The sequence below is a fragment of the Pholcus phalangioides genome, unplaced genomic scaffold (assembly GCF_987345545.1).
Source record: "Pholcus phalangioides strain wild (caught in Gottingen) unplaced genomic scaffold, Ppha-v1.0 ptg000018l_1, whole genome shotgun sequence".
NCBI classification, from domain to species: Eukaryota; Metazoa; Arthropoda; class Arachnida; order Araneae; family Pholcidae; genus Pholcus; species Pholcus phalangioides.
The window spans coordinates 13,950,614-13,978,356 of NW_028301611.1; the positions used below are offsets into that span (position 1 = coordinate 13,950,614).

Here is a 27,743-nt window from a genome sequence, read left to right on the forward strand (position 1 = left end):
TTGCATACAGTTGTGTAGTTCATGTGTTGGGTTGTTTTTTGTTGTGTTGTTGTATGTAGTTTATTCATACAAATAAACCTTTATTCTCTCAAAAAAATGAATAGTTAGATGAGACAACCTTTATTTCTTGTGGGCAGTATGTTTATATTTTGTTACAATTATTGTTTTTTTTATTTCTCGTATTGTTGTATTTTTGATATAGTTTATGTACACGTATATTCGACATCCATATTTTTTATGGGAATTCTTTTTAGTCATTCTTTGGGAATTTTGTCTGTTGTTGCCTTTATATTTGCATTGGTAGTTTGCACACATTTAATTTCAAAGAAAAAATTCATTAATTTATCTCGCAAAAAACAGGACAACTGTTTTTTCCCCTTGGAAATTTAAATTTTATTATTTATTATTTTATTTAATTTTATTATTTATTATTTTATTTTATTTTATTTATTTTATTTTATTTTATTTATTATTTTATTTTATTTTATTTATTATTTTATTTTATTTTATTTATTATTTTATTTTATTTTATTTATTATTTTATTTTATTTTATTTATTATTTTATTTTATTTTATTTATTATTTTATTTTATTTAATTAATTAATTTATTTATTAACAATATTGAAAATATACCACGGGAAGTATTATTACTGGAATCTAAAAAAAAAAGTAAATATAAGCGGAGGGTAAAATATTAAGGATTTTTTTCATTCCAGTGATTATTTTCCGAAAAATATCCAGAGTAAAATTCCACCAAGATAATATATTCGAATCCGAACTATTCCAGAAGATTTACGACTTTTAAAGTTGAGTCTCCTTACAGCGAGAAGAATTATTTCTTAAGCAAATAGATATCCCCGGACACGGGTTAAAAAATAGAGGAAAAATTCCCAAGGTGCCTACGTAAAATTGCCCATATTTCCTCTGAAGAGCCAGTATATTTACAGTTGCGTCACATTTTCTAGACATTTATTGACTGTAAATACTTCGTAAGGTTAGAAATATACCACCTGAGCTGATTATAATAAATCAGGAGCCTGACTACGGGATTTCCCAAGAATCTCACAAAATATCTTTCTTTGTTTTTTCTCCTCATCTTTTTTTGTTTTGTTGCGATTTACCTTCAACCTTTCTGAGGTTTTCTCTTGTTCAAGTAGGATGTTCTACTTAGTTCCAAACTATATCGAGGTTTTCTAACGATTTTGGATCCAATTTTCTGCTTTTTTTTTAAACTTTTACGCTGATTCAAGAATTTCGGATACTCTTAATTGTAACGAACGTAGTAGCCTTGAGGAACATCTCAAGTGTTTCACCATCTAAGAAACTTATCTAGAGGGTGTAAGACACTTTTCTAGGTGGCTAACACTTTCCTCTCTTCGGAATTTTAATAAGATTTGTATTTTCTCTTCTCATCAATAGTTTCTGGGAGATTTTTCGGATAAAATTGGGTATTACGTAAGTTATGGAATGATAAAACTTAAGATGTATAAGCATTACTTCTTTTTCCCATTTTATGACACTGTAGTACATTCGAACACCGATTTAACGCCACCATCTATCCCAAAGAATTGTTTCGCTTTAATGAGTTCGGCTTTATATCGGAATATCGTCGGAATAGTGTTTCAGAAAAGCATCATTACATAAATTGAAACTATTATTACGTACCACTGTATCTCTTATTAGTTATATTTATCGTTATAACGAGTTGGTGCTAAAACGGGTTTTTCATCCATCCCTATATATGAAAGATTTTTTCACTGAAAATTTGTGACGTTGAGTGGGGTCGGTGCTACAACAGGGTTCGACTGTACTGGAATACTCATAGATACTTTCAACTAACCAGGGACAAGAATCAAATTTCTAATATCCACTGACATACATAATTAAGTTCATTCTCATTTTTATATAATCAAAATATTTGTATAGAGTTAAACAATGACTTTTATTCATTTTTTTGCTCTGATTTATTTGAAATTATTACTAACACCCCATGCAGTCTTTTTTGGCGACAAATTTGGATAATTCCTATTTGACGTACTAACTATAAAACTGGTAACTTTGTTCGCATATTTTAGAAAAAAGAAGGGAAGAAAAATAATAAATAGAAGTAGAAAACGAGTATAGTAGATAAGAGGCAGATGACAATGGATATCTCTTTCTCCCTCACCCTAAGCACGTGTATTGATGCTCTCTTTCGTTCATGCATACATTGCAGTAGGCAAATACATTGTATGTGTGCGTGGGGGTCATTAACCAGAGTATAGAAACAGTGGAGGAAAAAAACAACTTCAGTTCATAGCGTGTTCATAGCGTTACAATAAAAGTTCGCGTTGGTCGGGAAGGGAAGAAAGAAAACAGAGAACTGGATTGAATGTCTTGCACTGGCGAAATATTGACGTCCGTGATTGTAAAAATATTAATAATAACCTTTGAATATTTGTACAAATATTTTGAAGTAAATTCAAAGTTTATGCCATTCTAGAACTTGCACATTTTAAATGTATTATACCTGCTGTAAATGATTAACAAGTCACTTTCTCTTGTATAAACTTTTCTTTGGTAAATCGATCTATAAATCGGTGATGTTGGGTGATGTCATGTTCAAGAACAAGAAAGATGCTTTTCCAGAAAAAAATAATAATCCATTCCTAGTTGTTATTGGCATATTTAGGCTGCTACATCGAGGGCAAGTCGATCCGATTTTTTTACGACTAAAAACGTTTTCCTCAATGAATATATTCATGAAAATATATAACATAGTTTTTGGAAAGCCGATGATTTGACTTGTACAGTCAAAATGAGTTTTTAGCAAAGGATGAAGAAAAAAATTTACCACCTTTTTACCAGGTCTAGTTTAAATATTAAGGTTTTTATGCTAATGTGTGAATAACATAACACGTCCTATTCCAGCCGTGTCATTATCGTAAGTTCCTAGAGTAATTTTGTATTGACGAAGAGGCAATTTTTTTTTTAACCCTTAACACACTAAGCGGGGTCTTCGAAGGACCCCAGAGTGACATTTCTAGCGATCCTGCTTTAACTATAAGAACAATTGTTTTCTTAATTTTTGTATGTGTCCCGCACCACCTTATGATAAAAAATATTTATTAGATTTATAGAATATTCTACAAAAAAAAAATTAAAAATTAAAAATGCGCTTGGGGTCCCTGGAAGACCCCGCTTAGTATTCTACGTTACAAATGTGAAAAGATTTAATTATTGTTTAAATCATAGAAAATGAACATTTTAGCGACCCTTTCATCTATATATAATAATAATTATTATTATTGCATTTGGTTTGAGTGGCAACGTGTTTGTTTTCTAAAGTCAAAGCCGACCAGGATGGTTATTTTGTGTACTGTTACCCTACATGCCGACTGAACGTAAACAAGCTGATTGGAAATTTTGAAAAATGTCTCGCCGACAACTTTCCGATGATGATATTGTTCACTTGCTAGAAGAGTGTGACCTCAGTGGCCCGGAAGACATTTTGAGCGACTCTGATGAAGAATTCATTCCACAAGAAGATGAGTCAGAATCTGAAGACAACGTTGAAGTGAATTCTGAAGAAAGTGACATTGCTAGCGACAATTCGGATGCTGATTCTAATGGAGATGAACTAGTTGCAAAATCAGGAAGAAAGTGGACAAGTTCAGTACCTCCCGTGACACGTCGTCGCAAACATAACATTGTCAGAAGGTGTCCTGGTCCAACGAGAGCAACTAATTTTGCAACTAACATGTCCGAAGTGTTCAACATGTTCCTTGATGACCAAATTGTAGATACTATATGCACCTTCACTAATGCTGAAGCGTCACGTGTTGTTCATAACTTCAACGTGAATGCTTCTCTGAACAGAATGAGAATTTGGTTAGATGTAGATCCTGTGGAAATAAGAGCGTTTTTTGGTGTGTTACTGATTGCTGGTGCTCTTCGGTGCCGAAAAGAAAGCATTTCTGAAATGTGGACAACAGATGAAAAAATTCGTCGTGCAGTTTTTACTGCTGCTATGCCACGGGACAGATTTGTGCACATCCTTCAGTTTATCAGGTTTGACGATAAATCGACACGTGCCCAACGAAAGGCAAATGATAAACTTGCAGCCATTCGTGATGTTTGGGATTCATTTGTAGAAAACTGCAAGAAGCTTTTCGAACCATTTGAAGATATTACAATAGATGAACAACTAGTTGCATTTCGTGGCAGATGTCCAATTAGGCAGTACATGAAATATAAACCAGCAAAATATGGGATCAAAGTCTGGGCAGCTGCGGACGTGAAGACGTCATATTTATACAATATGCAAGTCTACACTGGAAAGCTTCCAGGAAACCTGCCAGAAAAAAACTTAGCACACCGTGTAGTACGTGACTTGACGAAACCATTCTTTGGATCTGGAAGAGGTGTGACTACTGACAATTTTTTCACGTCTGTGCAAACTGCAGAATTTTTGCTGCAGAAAAACGTTACTATGACAGGAACACTGAGAGTAAAAAAGCCAGATATTCCTGTAATGATGGAAACTGCAAAATATAGAGACCTTCTTTCATCAATATTTATCTTCTCAGAAGGAGTAGCAGTGGTCAGCTACGTCCCAAAGAAAAACAAAACAGTTCGCGTCCTTTCCACTCAATTTATTGATGATTCAGTATCCAATGAAAGTCATAAGAAGCCCAACATGATACTTGAATATAACCGTACCAAAGGCGGGGTAGACAATGCAGACAAGTTGATAAGAGAATATACGTGTGCCAGACGTACCTCAAGATGGCCTCTGAGACTTTTCATGAACATTCTTGATATTGGGGCCCTAAATGCTTTCATCATTTGGATGTCGAAAAACATAGACTGGAACAGAGGCTTGAAAAATCGCAGATATCGATTTCTATTGGAAATTGGTGAGGAACTTACACTGCCAAACATTCATCGGAGAGCAAACAATCCAAATGGTCTCCATCTTCCTGTTGTCAGAGCCATTGAAGCTGTGGGAGTAAATGTTACGGGCAACGCCACAGCTAAATGCGCATCACCAACATCACAGCAGCATCAGATCCGGAAGAGAGGAAGATGTGCTTATTGCCCCAGAAACATAGACAGGAAAGTAAATATTGTCTGCAGTAAATGCAAGTGTTTCGTATGCGAAACTCACAGAAAGACCTGCACAACTGTGACCTGTGCTAAGGGCTGCAGCCCTACATGATTCTTTACGATGACATATACAACTAGTTTTATATTAACTTTTTACTGTCTACAACGTACTGTCGAAATAAATAACATATTTAATTCTAAAAGTGCTTGTATCACTGAAATATACTTTCAGAAATCTAAAAAACCTAATTTAAGTAATATACCGCAAAAAAATTGATTAATAAAAGAAAAAAAATTGGGGTCCTTGAAGGACCCCAGCTTAGTAAACAACGTTGATAAAAAAGCTTAGTGTGTTAAGGGTTAAACACAAATTATTCACTAACACGAGACTAAAATATATTGACACGATCCCGAGCTCCAAGGAAAGATTGAGATATTCGTTGCCTTTGAGTCTAGTGGTATTATAGGTATTGTGATATGTTATTGTTCAAAGCCCTGATTATTTATAGAAAATAGCGTTGTACCAAATTTGGTTGGCTTTCACAGGGAGAGATAAATTACTTATCCACGCAGCAATACATTTTTTCTTCAAGACGAAAAGAGTTGGTTATAAACATCCTTCTTTCAACGTCACATTGAATGTCAGAACATCGTCCAACTCATTATGTACAGCCTCCTGTTGAATCTACTTATGATGAGAAAATACGTTGCACGAAATTGGCGACAGTCCAAATGGAGATGATAAAAAAGATGCGGAAAGCGAAGAACCCGATGCAAAAGTCCGAGTTTTGGCACCAGTTAATCTTTTGACACAGAGACCATTTTTAGAAACAAAATGTCTCAGCTGTATGTCAATAACGGATCACAAAATTATCATTTGACTGCCTTTTTTACAGACAAATCTGGCTCTATTAAATAGGGTTCTTGCACTTTGAATTCAGATAACTCATGAACTACGTTGACAACGTCATTTTGGGAATCAAAAATCAGTTTTTTTATTCGTCTTATTTTATTTTTCGTGAGATCCCTGTTTATTATAATTACAAAACAAACCTTATTTTGTTTATATCATGCTTAGAATCGAAGTTACGTCCACTTTAGTGCATACAAGTAATACGTGAATAAAAATTTTCGAAGCGATTTACGAAGAACGCTATTTTTTTTATATTTGCTGAGTTTGATACATGGTTTATGAAAATCGATTCATTGTATTAAAATATAATCTAACGCAATATACAGATGTATAGAATCACAAAAGGATTTTGTAATCCTTTTACAGCATAATAGTTCATTTATCAGTGCACTTTCATTTACGCGCACAGTCGGCCCCCGTATTTGCAGCATCCGTATTTGCGGTTTTCTTCCCCTCTGTTTTGAAAATTTTTTGGCTACACTCACAGATCTTCATTTCATGTGTGTTTTTTTATACAAAATTTGAATTGTGCATGTACAGGATGACTCATTTTTGGATGATTCGGTAATGCCGTTACTATCATCACTAGAGCCGTGGCAGCTCTTACGAGAGAAACAGTCACCTGTGGTTGGATGAACGGAAGACAGATGACCAGCAACGCGAACCAAGCTCAAATCTGAAAAAATATATATGTTAGGGTATGTAAATCCGTTTTACAACGGATGGGCCAACTGAAAAAAAATATAAAAGGAATTGTCAAGTTAGCGAAACAGGTTGGTGGAGAAGGGTCCTATGATATGGATGTATAAGTCGAACAGCTAATTAATAGCAATGCAGAGGCATTGGTCGAGTCGAATTAACGTAGCTGACTGCTCCTGAATTGGAAGCAGTACAAGATGAAGAAGATCAAGATAAAGAAGTAGAGGACAAGTTCACCATGAGAAACATAGTGGAAGGACTTCACAAGTTCCTCTTTTATATATCCCCTTCTACCTCTATTCACCCTGCTCTTCTCATGATGTTCAATAAACGAGATATACAATAAAAAACCTATGGTTTCGGTTACTCCTGGATTTACCGTATGCGCGGCCACACTCGGACCTTAACCCCCGCGAATACGGAGGGCCGACTGTACTTGGTTTTGCATTGCGTTTTTACTGGATAAAAGGAGCACCTCTTGCAGTAGTCAGCCAGCATCCAGGATCACCATCTTTTCCATTATACAATAACGCCCATAAACAGTTTTTAATATTTAGCATAGTAATCCATCATCAAAACGAGAGCCAATAAAACATTTTTGATCATCGTATTCGCGTTCAGCAGATGAAAACCCTTCGGAATTGCATATTTTTATTTCGAACGCAATACCATTGTGGTTCAGTGTGTCATTCATGTAATGCGTAGCTAATCGTGCTATTTTGGGCGTAGCTATCTTTCCTAATGTTTTCATGATGCTGATAAAAGACAAATGGGTTTTTAGGAAGATAGTGTGATCCTGTGTGATTTATCTTACTCAAGATCAATTAACAATTTTTTTTGACACTCAGGTGTCTCTCAAGAGAACAAAGAAAAATCACTTTTTTTCTAGATTTTTTTCCATTATTTCTTTTTCCAACGCTTGAGTCACCTTCATATTGGGTGTGAAATGAGTGTCAATGAATTGTATTTGAATTCAATGTTTTGTTTTATAATTGCTTGTAAATTATCAATTTGAAACGTTACTAATCATCCTGTTTTTTTTTTTTTTTTTTTTTGAACGGCGCGAAATAAATCAAACGAAAATCAATGTCAGTACTTTTATCACAAATTACGTTAAACATCTGTGATTATTATGTCCATTCACCCAGCAGATAACGCGATAAAATTCAGCGCATCTGTCTATCAGACAAATGCCCATTTTAGCGATTATAGTAAAGGAAACTAATTTTTTGCTTTGTCTATTCGGTATTCATATTAGTATTATTTACATTTATCCGGTGTTTTCCTCCCTTTTTCATTTAGTTGTTCATTCTTTTCAATAGATCTGTCAAACCGTAAACTGCGAGTTAGTGGCATGATAGCTGAAAAATACTAAATCATTTTCTTTGTCATTATTTTCGAGAATTTCTTCACCTGCACCATTTTATCAACTGAACTGTCCTCCAACGTACGCAGTTTGTCGTCATCAGAATCATTTATTTGTCCTGAGCAAGTATTTTTAGACAAAATTTGAATATCACATGACTGCGAGCACTGGGTTGCTGATATATTTTCCCATATCAAAGAATGAATTCATAATCAACTCACAAGAGCGTTTGGATGATCAAAGCATGAAAAAAAAAAAAAAAAACTCGTTGGGGATATGAAAATCCAGTTCTTCTTGCAAATAATTCCCGTTGTACCTATAAGAGCAGTCAGATTAAAAACACACGATGATTGGTAATTCAATCTTTTGGGATATTAAAATCATCATTTAAAATGCAAATACAAATGCAACGCCACAACAGGCAAAATGCCCAACGAGGTGGTTGAGAAGGCTGGGATGGAAGAATTTCGAACGATTATAATTATATTAAAATGTGATTTAACAATAACTGCTAATACTTAATGTTACATACACCTCGTACACGTTCCTCTGCGGAATTTCTAACGAATCGGTATACCTTCGGAAAAAGTGTGTGTGTGAAGTGTACTCATGACCCTAACTTATTTATTTTTTTCAGAATTTCGCTTGTTTCGCGTTGCTGGTGCTGCCATCTGTCTTCCATATTTTCAAGCCGATATAGTAAATGCTTGAATTTTCATTTTATGTATCAGTACAGTTCCCTGCTCCCTACAAACGTACTATTTTCAAATGGGAAGCAGGCTCGCACATTCATGCCTCGAAGTTGGAAAACCAACTTCAGCCGATCACCAGTGTGCCACGAACGGGATTCGACCCTGAATCCTTACGATAAGAATCCATCACGATACCCGCACAGCCACACAGGAGCTGACATAACAACTACATACCTCTCAACAAACTTCAGGTAAAAATTCCTTCCTGCGATTAACTAGCATCATCGTAGCACCAAATTGAGATATTTGTGCACAGAATCAGTTTAGGTCATCCTTCCAAGTTATTTTTCTGTCAGTAAAATTCGATACATACTTTGGGATAACATTCATATTGCCAGGAAGGGCTTCCGCCTCTAATACCTCGTGATCCCACAAAACAAACTTTGACACCTATCCTATAGAACTTCTCGTGAGTTTTATCCTTTATATCTTTGGGAACTCCGCACTCATCTAGTCGTAGAATCTTTACTCAGCTATTGATTTTCGAGTACATGTGTTTGCTCGACTAACGATCCTTATCGTTTTTCTTCGATTTTTTTTTTTCATTTATATATGTATTTTTTTTTCCTCTCCTTTTCTTCCTCATTCGGATTCCTCTTTTTTTTCCTCCTTCCTTTTTTTTTTTGTCCGAAATGCGTCAATATTTGTTGCGTTAGGACTATATCCATTTTTTTTTTCTATGTAGGTATATGTATTTTTGGTGTTTCCCCCTTTTCCTAGACTAGAGTTCTCGGTTTTGCTACTTTTTCCCACCATGTACCCACTTTCTCTTGACTTTTTTTTTTCTTCTGTTTTTCGGTACACACCATTTTTTTACTTATCCTAAAAGTAGCTATCCGCATTAAAAGAGCATTTCCCTCCCCTTTAGTCATTTTTTTTTTTACTCCCGTATCTACATGGTTTCCGTGGTTTTGATAAAAAGAGGAAGGCTACTAAAAAAAATATTATGAAGTACAATAAGAGCATTCGTTCGGGAATATGGGGATGGTGCTATCGATGATAGATTTTTTTTCCTCTTTTTCTCCTTTTTTTTTCCTATCTGTATTCGTAGCTATACATTATTCACTCTACTTTAATGTATTTCGCTCACGAGGAAACCAAATGACTACAACGAACAACTGATCTGAAGTGTCGTTACGACGTTAGCTTTAAATAAATAAATAATATATATATATATATATATATATATCTTGATTTTTATTCCAAAGAGTTGCGGTAAACATTGGATTTTAAAACAGTATCTACGATGAAACCTGAGGTTTAGAAAAATTCCAGGTAAATACTGTAATTGATTCAATGAATCACATCGTAGTTTAGAATACTGAGTGGATTTTGTCTTTTTTTGCACGTGTAGTTTCATGAAACCCCTATAGGATTCAGCTCAGAAAATTAATGGACTGTTTGTAAGAATAGGTTTTTTTGAGCTTTCTTCGTGAAATTTTGATTACCTGATTTCCGAATTACTTGATATACTACCGTATTCCTCCGCATTATCCAGCATGCTGTCAAAACTAGGGAATACCAGCTTTATTGGATGTGGGGGGGGGGGGCTTGTCTATTTCCGGAATGTCAAGAAAAGCGACATTCAATAAAGTCAACATGATGCATTAAGAAGATCGATATTAACCTGCAATGATTGATGAATAAATACGTGAATTAGATTAAAAAGTTATTTCTTCACTGTAGTAAGCCTGCCGACTCCCTGCCCTGCTGTTGATAACGGTGATGAAAACCAAGTATTTACTTATCTTTCTAACGTACAACTTAATACGAAATACACACACTATGCTTCATACATGTTTTTTTTTTGAATGTTATTAGATCGAAGAAATATGTAGTCGCTTTTGTACTACGGCATTATGTTTCGCGGTGAAAAAAAAATCATTATTTTCGCTCTACTAGTTCAAATCTTATATAGATAATGAAAGAATATAAAAAATATTTCGCGTATACTAATTCTTACTCTCAGCCTATATAGTGTGTAAAAGTTATTTAAGCTTATAGCAATTGGCATTAGCAATAAATCAAAATTTATGGAGGAAAAAGACATGTATAAAGTTCAAACCATCTCTCCAGCATAGTTTGTAAAACACGAAGGATCCAAAAACGCAGAAAATAGACAAGTTTCAAATAAGCCGATTCTTACAGTTCAGACATTTAAGAATTTTCCAAAATCTTTGATTCCAGTTTCTCAGCATGGAAGACGTAACACATATGATGTTTACCCCGAACCAAAGCATAAATGCATAACGGAATATCGAGGAAGCAGCTGGATTTCAATATCCCATACAATAGGAAGTGTCAAAAGCGTTGCTGATGAAAACTGCATTCATCCCACTAAAATATTATCGGTAGTTGATGCTAAGCTGTTGTTAATGGGTATAATTCCCACTCACAATGACTTTTGTCTCGGAACCTCTCGCATCCCCATCATTCGATCGTTGTCTGCGGCGATCAACCAAACGTCCTCCTCCTAATTATCGTTAGAAAATGGAGCTCAGAACTCAATCACGCCTTACAACCCTGATAACAGCGCGTTATCACACTATGTGAATGAAGGCGAGAGTGCTTTTATGTGTGTGCGTGTGCGCATATACATATATATATGAAATTAAGCGCTTGTTACGGACGCTTGGATGGTCGTCGCAATGTTGCTGACCTTAAAGCTTTGATTATTTGCCTTGTTTGGACGGGTATTGTGTGGGTAGTTTCATGTCGATAATTATTCCCTGGAAAATGTAAATATGTCCATCTGGAGTATCGTTGGCGATGACATTGCATTCCATCGAGGTGTCGCCTTCAACTTCCGTACCAGGAAAGCTTTGAAATGTTGATAGCTAATCAGGTGTGCAGTGCATATCAATCGCAAAGCGTGAAACGGATTTGTTTGTTAAAGAAATTTCGTCGTCCTTCGAGGAGTGAGTTTATGGGATCAAGTGTTGTTTTCTATAAAGGGCTAGAACTGCACTGTTTTGTCCCATGCACTGAATACATAAGGAAGTGACAAACCATTGTAAAGGAATAAACATGTCTGAAGCGCATCGTTATAGAGAACCGCAGTTACCAAAGTAAACATTCCAACAGCCATTGTTGAGGCCAAAGGATCATTGTTTCCAGACAGTTTTTCGGTCATTTAAGGCATTTATGGAGCTTTTAAAGTAGCCTATCGTTTAAGTCGCGCAAAATTTCGTAGAAATCTTGGTGACTATCTGTCTAATGATGTAGGGAACGCACAGACAGAAAATCAATTCCATGTGATTACAATTCAAAAAATTCTCACAATGTTTTCAGAAATCACCCTGTACCAATTTTGAGGGTGAAAATGCAATGTGTCAAAAAATATTAATAAAAAATCACTTGGACACCTCTGTCCTTTTAAGCCCAATAAAATACTGTTGCTGTGAGGCAAAAAAAAATCACGTTTTTGAGTGTAAATATTCAATGAGATATGTCAATTCAAAAATCTGAGAAAAGTTTTGAAAGAACAGCATGAATAAGAGAAAGAAGCGTAGTCCGTTAGATTATATTATTCGTCCTGATGGAGAGTGATCCAGGACTTCAGTTTATTACTCTTTTGAATTCTAAATTGTTTTCATTTTTGAGTCGTAAATTGGATTATAGTAATATGTGTATGTAAGTCTACGTATATAGGTAGTATACGTTTATATTACCTACACCATTTTGGACATAGACAGCGGAAATTGAGGACTCGGGGTACTTGCGCCCCTCCCATGGAGCAAAATATAACATTATACCACAATGCACCCCTCTATCCCGCGGGAGATCCTGAATCTCGTGCACATGAGACGCCCAGCAACTATTCCCAGAGATAGGAAACCGAACAGCAACGCATTGAAAACAGAATGCATCGCCTTATTATTATTTTAGGAGTTATTACAATAGTAAATGTAGATTTGGAAGCCTAAAGAGCCTTATTTATAAGAAAAGGGCTCTTTAAAAGTAGGATAAATTATTTCTTTCAAAAATGGAACAAAAATTATCTTTAGTTATATAAAAGCTATTGTATGCCCCTGGCTGTCCACCCTATTCTAGAAAACTGAGTAGTCATTTTGATACATGCCGTAGTAAAATCGTATTAAAAACCGTCTTCCGAGAAGAAAATAACCTTTCACTGATAAAGATGGTAATTCTGCATGCTAATACACTGCTCAAAACAATTAGGGGAGCAAGCAAAAAAGTGAAGAAAACCGTGTGAGACAGCCACGTATTGGCATACAATGGATAGTACAATCGTATCAATGCGCAATACAGAAAAAAGACGTAAAAAAATTTGGAATTAAGCTTTAATTCTTTGAAAATATGGAAAAAACATGAAAAGATGATTTAGGGCAACAATTTGGTTACATGTAAACGATAAAAAAAAGTACTGTTTAGACATGATGCATGAGTTTTAATAGGGCGTGTGGTCTCCTCGAACAGCTAAGACCGCTGCACACCTGTTTGCCATGGATTAGATGAGGTTATGGATCAGACGTTGGGGAATACTGTTCCACTCCTCAAGAAGTGCAATCTGCAAGTCTCGGAAAGTAACAGGCGGCCTTGGTCGCGCAGCAATGCGTCGTCCGAGCATGTCCCAAACATGATCGATTGGATTCAGGTCAGGAGAGCACGCTGGCCATTCCATACGCTGTATTGTTTCAACTTCAAGCATGTTCTCCACCAGACGAGCTCTATGCGGTCGGGCATTATCATCCTGGAAAACAAAGGAATCTCCAATGACTCCAGCGTAAGGGATGACATGAGGTCGCAGTATCTCGCCTGCGTACCTTCGTGCCGTCAAAGTGTCATTCCGAATGATATGCAGGTCCGTACGTCCGCCTATGCTGATTCCACCCCATACCATCCAACCAGCTCGTCTGTATTGTGACCTTTCACGAACGAATGCGTTGTTATTTCGAGTGCCCCTGTCCCTCCATACCAGAACACGTCGGTTGTCACACTCCAGACTGAATCGGGACTCGTCTGTAAACAGCACTTGGCTCCAATCATGTTGCTCCCAATCTCGATGTTGAGCAGCCCATCTTCTTCGGGCCGCACGGTGGCGTGGGGTCAACGGAATGCAGACCATTGGCCTACGTGCATGGAGCCCTCCGTCATGAAGCCGATTACGTACTGTTTGGCTGGACACCCTTTGTCCAGTTGCCAAGAGCAGCCGTCTTTGCAGCTGCGTAGCATTCTCTGTTCTGTTTCGACGGGCTGTTAACGGTATATACGGGTCATCAGTTGCTGTAGTGGCGCGTGGCCGACCTTGCCCTGGTCGACGTCTAACATTTCCTGTTTCTTGGAATCGATTCCACAGCCTTGCAACAACACTTCTGGCGACTCCAACAGCGTCCGTGACACTACGTTGTGTTTGCCCGGATTCCAGTCTGCCTATAACACGCCATGCCATGGATTCCGGTAAATCACGTTGTTGAGACATCCTCAAGTCACCTTGTCTCAAAAAAAAATACTGCGCAATCGAATTTCACAGTTACGGCAGTAAAACAGACGTTTCTGCAACATCCCAATTTCTGCCCTTATCTCCTTTTTCTGGTTTTTGACGTCATGAACTTTGATTTGCAAATGAAGTTTTGTTCTTCCGTTTCCTGCTAGGCTTTAAATTATGAATGATTCATTTTATTTAGAAGACACCAACGAATAAGGCAAATACACAAAAAATAATAAAAGTCCTAATGCATTTCAACACCAATGGGTGCCGTCTTCAGAGGAAAAATTTAACCACTAGTTTCGCTGACCGAGTTTCCCATTTGGGTTGAATACCAAATCTTCACGCTCGGTTGCTCAGCGGAAGAATTGGTATTCAACCCAAATGGGGAACTCGGTCAGCGAAACTAGTGGTTAAATTTTTCCTCTGAAGACGGCACCCATTGGTGTTGAAATGCATTAGGACTTTTATTATTTTTTGTGTATTTGCCTTATTCGTTGGTGTCTTCTAAATATTCTTGGGCAAAGTGGATCAACTCTTCTAAGATTCATTTTATGTTACTTATCGGTGTACATCTTTGCGTAATTTTGTTAAAACCATGTGCTCCCCTAATTGTTTTGAGCAGTGTAAGTACTCGGTAGACGTTTACACACACAGCAGTGTTTTATTAATTTGTCGTACTTACCCTAGTACACAACAGCAGAAATAACCGCAAAACCCAACATTTCTTTCTGCGGCTTGTCCAGTACGTGCAATGAAACAGGTTAGCGCGTGTTTATTTTTTATTTTTTGTTTTGTTTTTGGATATGCATTTATTTTTAATTCCGAAAACTATGATAGTATGTAAGAATATTTTCACTCATAGAGCAATTTCATGTAGTGTTTATTGTGTATAAGAGTTTCAAGTGCAAAACTCTGTAGTTTTGATCGAATGTAACGATTTCTCTCGCAGAATGAACGGAATTTTCCAATAATTCACCTTTTCACATCAATATTTGCTCTCCATGTTCTCAACTACGGGAAATGTTTGTGAATATGCCTTCCGGGTAATGCTCAAAATCAAATTTGCATTGGGCGCAAAGTGTTTATTTCTTCCTAAAGCGAACATTTCCGCAGAACTGTCAATATTCTTATCCACTAGTAGAAGCTCTGTTTCCAGATGTCGAAAGAATTTGTTTGATCACCATGAAGCTTGAAATAATTTAACGTAAATTTTCTACAAAGAATCATTATGCACTGCAGAGTATAGCCATGATAGTCATGATATTGTATAGAATAATAGGAGAATCTCATGGTTATACACAGAATTATTATCCGTATTCTTTGATGAACAGCTGTTTTGCACTACGTAGGTGTTTATTCAGTGTAAACATGTTAAACTTCGTACCATTCGATGATTAGATTCTTATATGGGAAAATAACACGTGTTCTGTATAAGCAAACATTATTTTCGCCAATAGTTATCTACTGTAATTTATCTTAGATGTTGAGATGCATTTGCAAATGTAAGAGTTCCGATCTACCTGAATTTCATTAGTATGTCGATGCCAGACAAGTTTACGTTGTATGCATAAGTAATGATATGTGTACATGTGACTGATTTGAATGATACCATTATATGCATTAACGTATAATCCATAGCTTACTCTATATGATCCAAGGTTCTCTACAACACAAGGCAGTTCAACATCAGCACCTTCAGCAACTGTGAGGTTTGATATCCTTTCAGCAAATTCCGGTTCGAGATCAGCTAATGGAAGAAAAAGGATAAATGAAAATATAGAAGGAATAAAATATATAAATATATATAACACTAAGGATTATATATATTTTCCTACATCATTCACTACATTATTACATTTATATCCTCATCAGCCATTAGTGGTCTGTATGTATTGAGATCTTAAGCTTATTATTGATTCTCATTTCGCGCTGCTTGTATGCGATTTGTATGATGCTTATGTATTACTATTGACATTTAATTTTTCATTTATCTCAAAAACTACAGCCGATCTGACAAAACCAATGCCAGATTCGAATTCAGCTTCCCTCCTTCGCTCCGCAAATAATCAATTCATAACAATAAAATCACTGAAATATCTTTGACAAAGAATTACATTTCGCACAAATTCAATGTCATTTGTTCACTGCTTATGTGCCAGACATTTAAATTGCAATCTAACTCAAAAACTAAAGCCAATCTGACAAAACCAATGCCATATTCGGATTCAGGGCGTTAAAATCACTGAAGCATCTTTGGAAACAAAATCAGTATTGAGCAGTATAATCCTCTGTATATTAATCGGAATCACCTGGATCAGAAAACCACGCACGCAAACACACTGAAAAAGTTATATTAAATTACTATCTCTCTCTAATTATAAAAACTATTTTTTTTCTTTTATCGCAATTGACAGTTTAGTGGCATGTCATTAGCTATATTTGCTGAGTGTATTTATTTTGAACACATTTTCTATATATACGTAACGGAAAGTAAAATATCCTATTTAATAAATAATCTGAATATCGGGGATGAGCAAATAGAATACCTTCCATTGACAACGAACTTGATGCTCGAAAATGACTTTGCTATGCAGCCAATTTGTGACATGGTGCAAGAGAGTAATAATGATGATTAAAGAAAAAAAAAAAGAAGATTCATTCAGAGAGGACTGGAGTCGCTGTTCATGTCTCCGTTGAATTGGCAATCGATATGAACTTACTCCTCCATCTAGTTTATTGGTGGCCTTACGGCGGGTGAATGAAATTGGCAATATGTCACCTCTGACAATTTCATGGGAGCTCTGAAAATCGAAGCAATCTTTGCAAATGACTTGCTCCAGCCGTTTAATAGTGTTAAAAATATCGACTCGGAAGTGTCTCATAGCTCTCTTAATTAAGTATCAGACAACGCATCTATTTACGTGTAAAAAAAAATTACATTTGTCCAGTAGCAGTAGAAGTAAGTTTTGAATGATAAACACTGGACAACAATGAAATTGCGTCTGTCATGAAAATATACAATCCCGAGAAGGGTTTTGGCTTGCGGAACGCGAATGTATCACGGTAAAGACGTTTTATTGGCTCTCGTTTTGTAGATATGAAAATAGCTTTATGAGCGTTATTGTATATGGAGTAAAAGTGGTAAGGATCATAACCCCTGGTAACGTTAATTTACGTCACCAGATGGTCATCCTCGATAGTGGCTGACTACCGTTAGAGATGATTCCTTATGGCCAGTACAAGTGCATTGCAAAACGAAGCATGCTTCAGACGCCGATGAATGAATTATATTGCTCTGTAATATGTTTGTGGGGGGGGGGGGTGTTTTTCCATATTATTTTTACTGTGTTTCTATATATCTATCGGTGAGGTTTTTATATGTTTTTGTTGGTTTTTTATGTGCGTATATTTTGTTTTCTATACAGAAGAGCCTCACTATGACGGAGAGCTAAAAAAAAAATTGTAAAAATTTTAGAATTTCCATCTGACGAGTTTGAAATTCGTTTTAAGTATCTTAAAAAGTATTTCCAAAAAAGCGATTAAAAATTTGATTGGTTTTGTGTAAATATGGATGCAACCACATCAGATAACATTCAGGGCCGCGGCTAGATACATTTGGTCCATATATGGCTCAGAGGGTGGACCGTAATTCTTAAAAACAAATTTTGAGTTCTTGCCCTTCAAACAGCATTGAAATTAACAGAGATCGATTATAATATAACACATATAAAGGTATTTTCTTTCGAAATTGCAAATTTTTAAATGTTTTTTTACATTAAAAAAAAAATATATATATTTTTTTTTTTGTCTGGGGGGAGGCGTACAATCCCCCTATGGCCTCCCACCCTCCCTACGTTTCTGATCCCACCAATATGCATTAGGAGGTGCAGGCAGCGCTGACGAAATTTTGCTGTCAAGGGGGGAGGGGGTCAGAGTGTTTTGCTGACTTTTGCTGACAAGGGGGGAGCAGTGGAAAATGTCTAAAAGTTTGCTGACGAAATACTTGAACGGCCGCTAATAGGAAAATTATATGTAATTGTCTTGATATCAGTGGGCATGTATGGCCAACTATCTGGCTATGAAGTGAACGTATACTATCCAAATATACATATGCATTTATATCTACAATGACAAATCTGTTTGATGATTTATTCTGTTGCTGAATACAAAGGAAGGACAAATCTCAAAAATTATGTATGTAAAAATAAGAAATGCCCGAAAAATATTATCACTGGGTTATTTATTAAAAAAATGATTTATTTATTTTCATAGAAAATATCGAAATTAATATAATTTTTTGAATTGGAATTTGAAAGAAATACGGAAATTCAAAAAAAATGCGATCGCAAATTAAAATCGAAAACCAGTCAAATCGCTTAGTATAATTTTCACTGCTTTTAGCTTAGGAAATAAAGGTCACCCAGTTACAATTCACCTCGCTAATAAAATCAGTCGATTCACGGTACGATCGGCGTGGGCATCGGATAGGGCGGTGAGATCATGCGACGTTAAAACTGGGACAAATCCTGGACTATAAACCGGGACTTCTTGAAGAAAACAAATTTCAGAAGGCATTTCAGCGTCGAATTGTAAGGTAATGGATGAAAGTACCTGTCTTCACTAAAAGCCCGGGCCTTGTACGTTTGGTTCATTGTGTTTTTCTCATTGTAGACCTCCATAAAAGATCATGGCCCGCCGCTCTGTCTCAAGGAAAAGATATAAACAGGGCTGATCGCTAAAGGAGCTTATTTTCTAACAAAGGTACACTACTTTTACCTCAGCCATGAAGAGATTTCATTGTAGACCCGTGAAATTAGGTGAAAGTTTTCGCGAATCCGCATTAAGGGAGAAATTATTTTTGAATCGATGAAAAACAAAATTGAGAGAATTTTCCTATATCTTTCCAACTTATTATATATTTATAATTCGCTATAATAAACACGAGAAACTTCTTTAAGGTATCCGATAAAGTTCGAAGGCACTTTTCTATAAAATGGTGCTGGATTGAATTTTAATAGTATTTTTTTGTGATAGAAAGTGTCTCGAGATCGTGGAAACAGTAACAAATTTTGGTTTACCTATGTCATTTTCTATGAAAAAGTCATTTTTATGTGTCAAAATTTAAGCAAAATTCACATAATACTCGGGACATGAAGGCAAACAATTATAAGAATGGAATGCTTTGTTATTTTCACAGTACATTCAACTAGCGATGGCGCAAGTTATGAACTAAAAATTTTTGGATTGTATGACATGTTCATATGCTACGCTTTGTTTTGTTACTGTATGTATGAATTTTTTTAATTTCGTTCTATATATCGTCTATAAAACACTATCAAACAAATATATGTGTGTGATAAACCTTAGATTTCCTTCATAACCTTAACAATTTAGTTAAACCAAAATATTATATTAAAATTTCGTAATGATACAATGAATAGTTTTTTAGAAAGCATGTCACAAACTCAAGTAAAATGTCAAAAATATATCATTTTTCATAAAATACGATTAAACTTTTTATTCGCGGCATACTTGTATCTACAAAAGCAACACTAAAAGAATACGTAACTTCGGGTCTGAGCGTCAAACAAACCAAGGCCTAGAGAGAAATATATACACTCATGTCCACAAATTAAGGATAATTCAGAATGACACGGAAATCGAAATCTAAAGTAAACATTTCACCTGTAGAATTATCACACACATCTGCAAGAATGATATGCAAATTTCAGGAGGGCACCAGATGATGCCGATAGTACGTCACAATGACGAGAGTGTAAGAGGGGGGTATATAAGGAATGGTGGCAAAGAAGTAGAATTGTTCACAAGAGTTTTTTTATAAATTTTTCGGAATAAACGCAGAATTTTTACCTATTCTGGGCTCTTTACAGACTGTAAAACGTGTCGTCGTCGTTGCTGACGTTTCAACGCGTTGACACGGGAACTCTGAGAATAGGAAGGGAAGTTCTGTATAGGAATGGAGAACTCGAGCAAATGTATATGTTTCTTTTCATCACCACCTTAACAAAAATGCAACGTTTCCAATGAAGAAAAAAAAGAGAAAAAACTAACAAAAACAATACGAATAGGGAATAACTTAACATGAAATTAAAATTTCGGTTGTCAGTTAATCCGTTCCCGGTTGATAGGGAGGGGTTCTACTGTACTCATGACATTGTGATACATCTCCTTTTATTATAAAATAAAATATATAAGTTTCAGAAAAAATAAATAAAGCAAATCATATCGAGATTGCATTACATTTGTCTCACTTTTTTTGTGCTTTTTTCGAGAAGTGATTTTCGGAACTGTGGTTGTCTATATTGCTTTTAAGAAAGTAATGTAGAACGAGAGAGGTAGAAAGAGCAATCTCTCTGAAAAACGTTTTCCGTGTTTTTCCCGAACGTAGAAACCGAAACTTTTGTTTGTGTATAGGTATGCGTTGTACGGAGAGAGAGAGAGAGAGAGAAAGGAAATTGTTGGAGCATTTCATATCCAGAGAAAACTTTTCGATATCATGCGAAGAAACAACGTTTATTGGATTGGAATCTGTTCTTCTATCAAATTTTGAAACAGTCTGAGATGAGAGGGTAGGGAATGGAAACTATTCTCGTTTGTAAGCGGTGGAATGCTTTCCAATATTTCGGCTTACAACTTACTACTTCCTGATATCGGATGTCTTGATCTGGAAAACCAGTTTTATATTTCTTTACCAGAAATGAAAATCTCGTGCCTGGTATCACTCACTATTTGAACCCAGCATATTGTTCCAAGATAAAACTATCATGTCGTTTCTCTCCAACCATTTCCATGGATCTATTTGAAAATAGAAAGTTTTGATATCGTATTTAAGATTTTCCTCTGAGAAACCCAGAACACAAATTTATTAAACTAAGTATAGTATTTGAATTTCAATGTAACGATGAGATATCAGTTTGCATTGTACATACCAGCGTTGTACAACCTTTTCAGTCCACGGACCCGATATGCGTATTTTTCTGTCGCTCACGGGCCAGAAATTTCTATGAATATAGAATGATCACATGACCAGTGTTTTGCGAGTTGTTTCCGTAATTTTGGATATCCCAACATTTTGATTAAATGTTCCATTTTCTCCTTTATTTTGGCGACAGGATATTCCTCGAGATTGCTGTCGTGCCCTCTGTGACTGTCGGGTCGTCTCGCGCGCTCACGTTTGTCTGATATTCTCATGTACCTGTATAATATACGGAGTCTATGTTTTGTTGTAACCGTCGGTCACATACAATTTCACTATCAAGTTAATTGAATAAAAAGTTAGTTATTCGCGAAATATAGAAATATTATTTATGACTAAGGGATTATCTAAGACGCCGAGTAATTTTAAATTAAGAATTGAAACTGCGGAAGATGGCTTTTAAAAGATATTGTGATAATTATTATTTATAATGATCAAAAAAATTATTTTTATCACATATTTTTAATTGGAGTCCACAGTTGACCTCTAATTATTCATATTTATACCTGGAAAGTAATTTTATGCTGAAAAAAACGCAAATTTCTTATAAATCAACAAATTAAACATGTAAGATAATGCTTGTTATTTTTTATTGAAAAATGTAGTGTGATTAAATATATTGCACTAAAAAGAAGCAGCACTCGCAAAATGAATGCCAGTGACCTTTTTAGGTATAACGTATAGCTCAGCCGTTCTAGTGTAAACGAACATTTCACAGAAAATTATGGTAAACAGAATATGAAGACATGATAGGATGAGTGATTCACTTTCATAAGTATTATTGTACTTTTAAATTCTCTGTTGAAAAATTAATACATATTATTATACTCTGTTGAATGGAAATCGATATCGATATGTTTCATCGCGTACTGCATCGTACTTAATATTGATTCGATCAATATTAGGAGAATACAAGAATCGATGCCACGTAAAGGGTCTAAATAAGATTATGTGGTTACGTTTATGATTCATTTCCCGCGGCATAAAAGCCTGTCTTACGTGTGTTGTTAGGTGGAAAACGTGATTTTTTGCGATGGAAAAATGGATAAAAGTGAATTCCTCGAGACAAATAAGAACGAAATCTTAGTGGATTTTTTCTCTTCTGTATTGTTTTTCCTTAGTGTAAAAATAAAAATCTCGTATTCTATACATACACAGTAAGTTTCTAGTTATTACGAAAAACAGGAACGGAAATAAAAGGGTTTCACGTACAATCTTCGATAAGATAATATTAACTTCGTCTCCGTTGCCAAAATTCGTGCATTATTCATGCATTACGGGAACACATACACCGTCACATCATGAGAAGTATAATATTGATTTTGTTGTTTTTCCTGTTATTCAGTGACCTGTATAATCCAGAATAACTGCATTAGCCGTACCGTCATGCCTCGAATGTTTATGCAGTTGTAGGTCTCTTATTAGAGCATACTCAGAAATATGTGACGTATTTTTTGTTTGTTTTTTTTATTATTTATCCCGTTGCCCAAACTAATGCTGAAGTGGAACTCCGTCGGTGTTATAGGCATGGGAAAACATCCACGGGAAGTTTCCTGGGAAAAAAAAGAGAGTTCGGATTTCCTCTAGGGTTATAACTAGTTGGGGAGCAAGACTTTTGATTTCATTCATTTTAATGGCTTCTCCGAGGAAATTCTGGTGAAACTGCTCCAGAGAATTACTGCTGCTGCTGCTTCCACAAGTACACACTTGCGTTTCCTCATTATACTCTATGCTTTGATATGTCTATATGACTTGGCCCTCTCCAATTTATGGAATACAGAGGGATTCTAAGTTAGAGAGATGCTTCAAGAACATGGGATGTTTTATATTACTGGAATAGGTTTCAGTTTTCGTTTTCAGAATTTTGTACTGAAATATATTCTTTAAAGGAAATAGACAATGGTGAATAACTTGAAGGTTCCTTGAATTTTTGACCTACGGGCTTTTGTAATCAAGAAATATGGGATATTACATAAGAAATGTGGAGAATGTTGAAATTAAATGTTGATGGGTTTTTTTTCTTTTACTTTGAAAAAAAGAAAAAAACAAGATGGCGTACGGTTTTTCTGGAACAACGGAACGAAATATTCTTAGTTGCATATTTTTGACACAATTCATTGAGAAAACTCGTGTTTTTCTAAGCATATATACAGGGTAAGACAAAGTTTCAGACAGATTTTCTCCAATTTTGGAATATGTCAGTGAATAGTCTCAAAACATGGGACTTTTTTCATTGGGCTTAGATCAGACTGGGCAGCAACTTTCTGAATCGAAGTTAGAGGAAAGCAGGACCGTCTAAAAATTCACATTTTTATTTACTTTACGACGCAATGTATTTTCACTCTCAAAACTCACCAGACCAGACTGAAATTGGATGTTCTCGTCGGTGCCCAGCCGTTGCAGACTCTCTTCCGCCCTACAGATCACCTATGATGGGCATATGAAGAGAAAGGCAAGATTGCCCGTGTGTAGTATGTGTAAGTAAAGCAATTTTAATGTGAGATAGACGGCTTTTTCTCAGCCCAATATATCCAGAAAATAAAATGTTCCCTTGATAATTTTGATGTACACTGCCGGCCACCGTAAATGCAACACCCTGAAGGAAGCATGCAAATAATATGAAATTTACAACATGCATTAGCGGAGGTGAGATATGCAAATGATTAGAATTTCAGCGCAGACGCACATCACGCGCGCCTGTGGCGCCACTTCAAAGCACTATTTAAGGCTTGGAGATTTCGACGATTTGAAGTACGGCAATTGTGTTTTTCTTGTGGTTTTTTCAAAAAAACGATCAATTATGCCTCGTAGAAAACAGCGATCATCTTTTGATCAAGTATCCGAGTTCGACAGAGGAAGGATAGTGGCCTACCGAGATTGTGGATTATCTTTCAGGGAAATCGGTAGTCGTGTTGGACGAAACCAAACAACTGTAATGCGGATATGTGATCGTTGGATGCAGGAGGGTACGACGGACCGCCGTGTTCGACCGCATCCACCTCAGTGCACCACTTCACGTGATGACAGGCGTATTGTGCGTATGGCAGTGACGGATCGCTCGGCCACATCACGAACCATAGCACAGCACATTCAATCTGTACCGCATCATCCAGTGTCTGCGCGTACCATTCGACGCCGTTTACAGCAGAGTGGTCTGTCCGCAAGACGTCCATCGCTTCGTCTACCCTTGACGCAGAACCACAGACGTCTCCACCACCAATGGTGCGATGAAAGAAGGATGTGGACGGCACAATGGAATGAAATTGTCTTTACTGACGAGTCACGCTTCTGTCTGCAACACCACGATGGTCGGATTTGAGTCTGGAGACACCGTGGGGAGAGGATGCTGAACAGCTGCGTTATGCACCGCCACACTGGTCCTGCACCGGGTATTATGGTATGGGGCGGTATTGGATATCACTCTCGCACTCCTCTAGTACGCATTGCCGGTACTTTAAAAAGCCAGCGCTACATCTCCGAGGTGTTGGAGCCAGTTGTCCTTCCTTACCTTCAGGGCTTGCCCACAACCATATTTCAACAGGATAATGCGCGAGCACACGTGGCACGCATTGTCCAAAGGTTCTTCGTCAATCGCCAGATTGAATTGCTTCCCTGGCCAGCTCGCTCTCCGGATCTTTCGCCGATAGAAAACATGTGGTCCATGGTTGCTCAACGATTGACCCAGATTACATCCCCAGCTGTCACACCAGATCAACTTTGGCAACGCGTGGAAGCTGCTTGGTCTGCTGTACCCCAAGAACACATCCAAAGTCTCTTTGAATCAATGCCGAGGCGTGTGGCAGCGGTGATCTCCAACAATGGCGGCTACTCTGGCTACTGATTTTGGCAGGAACCACACTCCACAGAAGTCTATAAATTTAATCATTTGATGCTTGGTCAACATGTTATCTACAAAATAAATATTGTTGCGATATCTCTTGTCTTTCTTGGTGTTGCAATTTGGGTGGCCAGCAGTGTATTAACATTATAACATTTGTAGACTTGATTTTTTGAATATGTTTACATTGGAGGAACGCAGGTGTCGAGGAGTGGATATGATCGAAGCGTTTAACATTTTCGACGGGATGTATAGGGTTGACCATAAGTTATTAATATACCGTCAATCAAGGCAATCAACTGCTTTGACAGGGGTGGTGGCACTTGTATTGTTTTGTAAAGGACATTTCCAGGCTATGGTGCCACAGGGTGTTTTGTGTATAATAAATGGAATACCTTACCTCTAAGGGTCGTGAATTCCAACACGATATATATATATATATATATAAATAAATTAAAAATTTTAAAATAAATGAAAAATTAATAAATCCGGCCTCCGACACTTAACAATCATTGCCAATTGTAGAGCGGCCGCACTACTCGCCTATGAGCAATCATGACAAGTATTGGGGCAAGCTGGATGACGGTCTGGCGTCGGCTTTATGTAAGTATCATGTTGAAGGTCTGGCTTCTCTCGGTGAATATTTTTTTTTGGAATGAAAGATGTAGCTTGCATTCACAGATTAAAATTGGAAACGACAGAAACCCAACTTTAGTCAAGTACCACTATACCACCAATAGGGTGCGAAACTTCACTTCACGATGAGACACCCACACTGCCAATCACCACTCATTAATCTCTAAATCACGTTGATGCTTATCAATCACACCAAATTGCAGTCAGCATATAGTAGACCGGCATGCCAATCACCGCTCAGTAATCTATAAATCACCTGAATGTGGATCGATCAAAATGTTAGAATAGAAATAGAACTGCACTTGGAATTCCAAGCAATTAGTGAGGACTTTGAAATGAAAACCCTAAGATAAAAGTGCTGCCAGAATGTGCTATTGGAGTGCCTTAATATATACGAGAAGTCTCGCCCCGATCTGTTTTACATATTAAGTCAATTAAAATCGCCATCCGATAATGGTGAAGCGTCTGTAGGTCATAAGGATGTACGTACTTCAAATAGATAAAAGACGGCGACTCAGGCAGGATATTGTAATGGAAACGTGCCGTTTTCATCAAAAGGTCTAATTCATCTCATGGCCTAATCCTTATTCTACTAAGTGCGAGGATCATTTCTTTTTGGAAGACAGCATCCGAATTCGCGTGCGGATTGAAAGCAATCAGAATAACAGATGTACATAAATTTTCTCAAATATATGCGCGAATTTCCCCCTTTTTCCCATTCGGGCAGACAAAAGGATAGGCTTCTACTAGAAATAATAATAATTGCTGATTTTTCTCTCATAAATTTCCCATTACCGACAGCCGTAGGAGAGAGGGAAGAATACGATTTTAAAACGCCATTACAGAGGTTAGAGTCGCGTTCCACTATCGTTGCGAAGAGTATTGGAAGCAATCCTGTGCTCTAATTCGATTTTAATGTAATAGCCTTGTCACGCTGAGAGAGAGCGAAATATATCACCAATGTCTGGAGCGATCACTTCTGATGGAGTTTCCAAGGAAATAGGATAATAATATACTTAGGAATCAGATCTTTCAAGGAAATTCTCTGAATACTTTTCAGTGAAAGCGCGAAGCTTGGGAATGATGATAATATCAGCCTCTAATAGAACTGGCAATATGGCCATGAAAACGCATTATGTAATTTCAGTAATATCACGCATCAATTTGGGGGGGGGGGCGGCTTTATCTCTCTTTTTTTTGCAAGAGCTTTCAGCAGTTTTCATTTAGATTACTTTTCATTTTGTTGGATTTTCTTCGAAGTAAAGAATTACTAGAACGTACGAAAATGATATATTATTCCCATCAATGAAATGTGTGACTTCATCACCAGACTTTAACGTAATACTTAGATAATAATAATTTCCGGCGATGTAAATGAAACAATAATTATCATACCAGTGACGTAAATAAGTCTTTTATATCACCTGACGATACTGAATGCATCCGCAAAAAGTCACGTAACGAAATTATTCAAACGCTCATAATCTCAGGAAATATTCAGAATATATCAGTGTTTTTGATGTCAGTGGGTAGATATGTTAATGAACTAATGGATTATCCACTGGTCCTGTCAAACTGCTAAAGGAGCGCCGCGTATAGGAAGGAATTAGAGAAAAGGGCACTGTGTATGTGGTTATATATTTCACTGGTGGTTATATATATGTCAATATTTTCACATCCTTTGCTGTTTTCGGACAAAGCCGCAGCTAGAAAAGGGGATATTTGAGGTACCCAGCCCCCCCCCCCCCTCATTCCCCGCTGAGTCCGGTTATTATTGACTGATTCTGTGATGCACATCTAGTAGTTAGTACATTGAGGAGTTTCACTTCAAGCAACAACTGATTTTTTATGCATAGAAATATGTATATATTTTTTTTTCCACATGATTTTGCTAAACTAATGTTACCAGAAATAGAAAAAGAAAATTGGGGTTGAGGGGGGTTCTGCATTATTGGGTATATTTTTGGTTTCTAGGGCATATTTTTGGTTTTAATACAGGCA

At 36.6% G+C, this 27,743-nt stretch overlaps 1 protein-coding gene across 2 annotated transcripts in view; it reads right to left on the bottom strand.

Moving 5' to 3' along the window:
• Nucleotides 1-27,743, bottom strand: part of LOC149071758 (lachesin-like) — a 252,820-nt gene that overhangs the window by 42,933 nt on the left and 182,144 nt on the right. For both annotated transcript variants that reach the window (XM_089247645.1, XM_089247644.1), the window contains exon 2: nucleotides 15,915-16,018. In XM_089247645.1, the coding sequence (XP_089103771.1) occupies nucleotides 15,915-16,018 (104 nt within the window). The remainder of the gene's footprint in view (nucleotides 1-15,914; nucleotides 16,019-27,743) is intronic.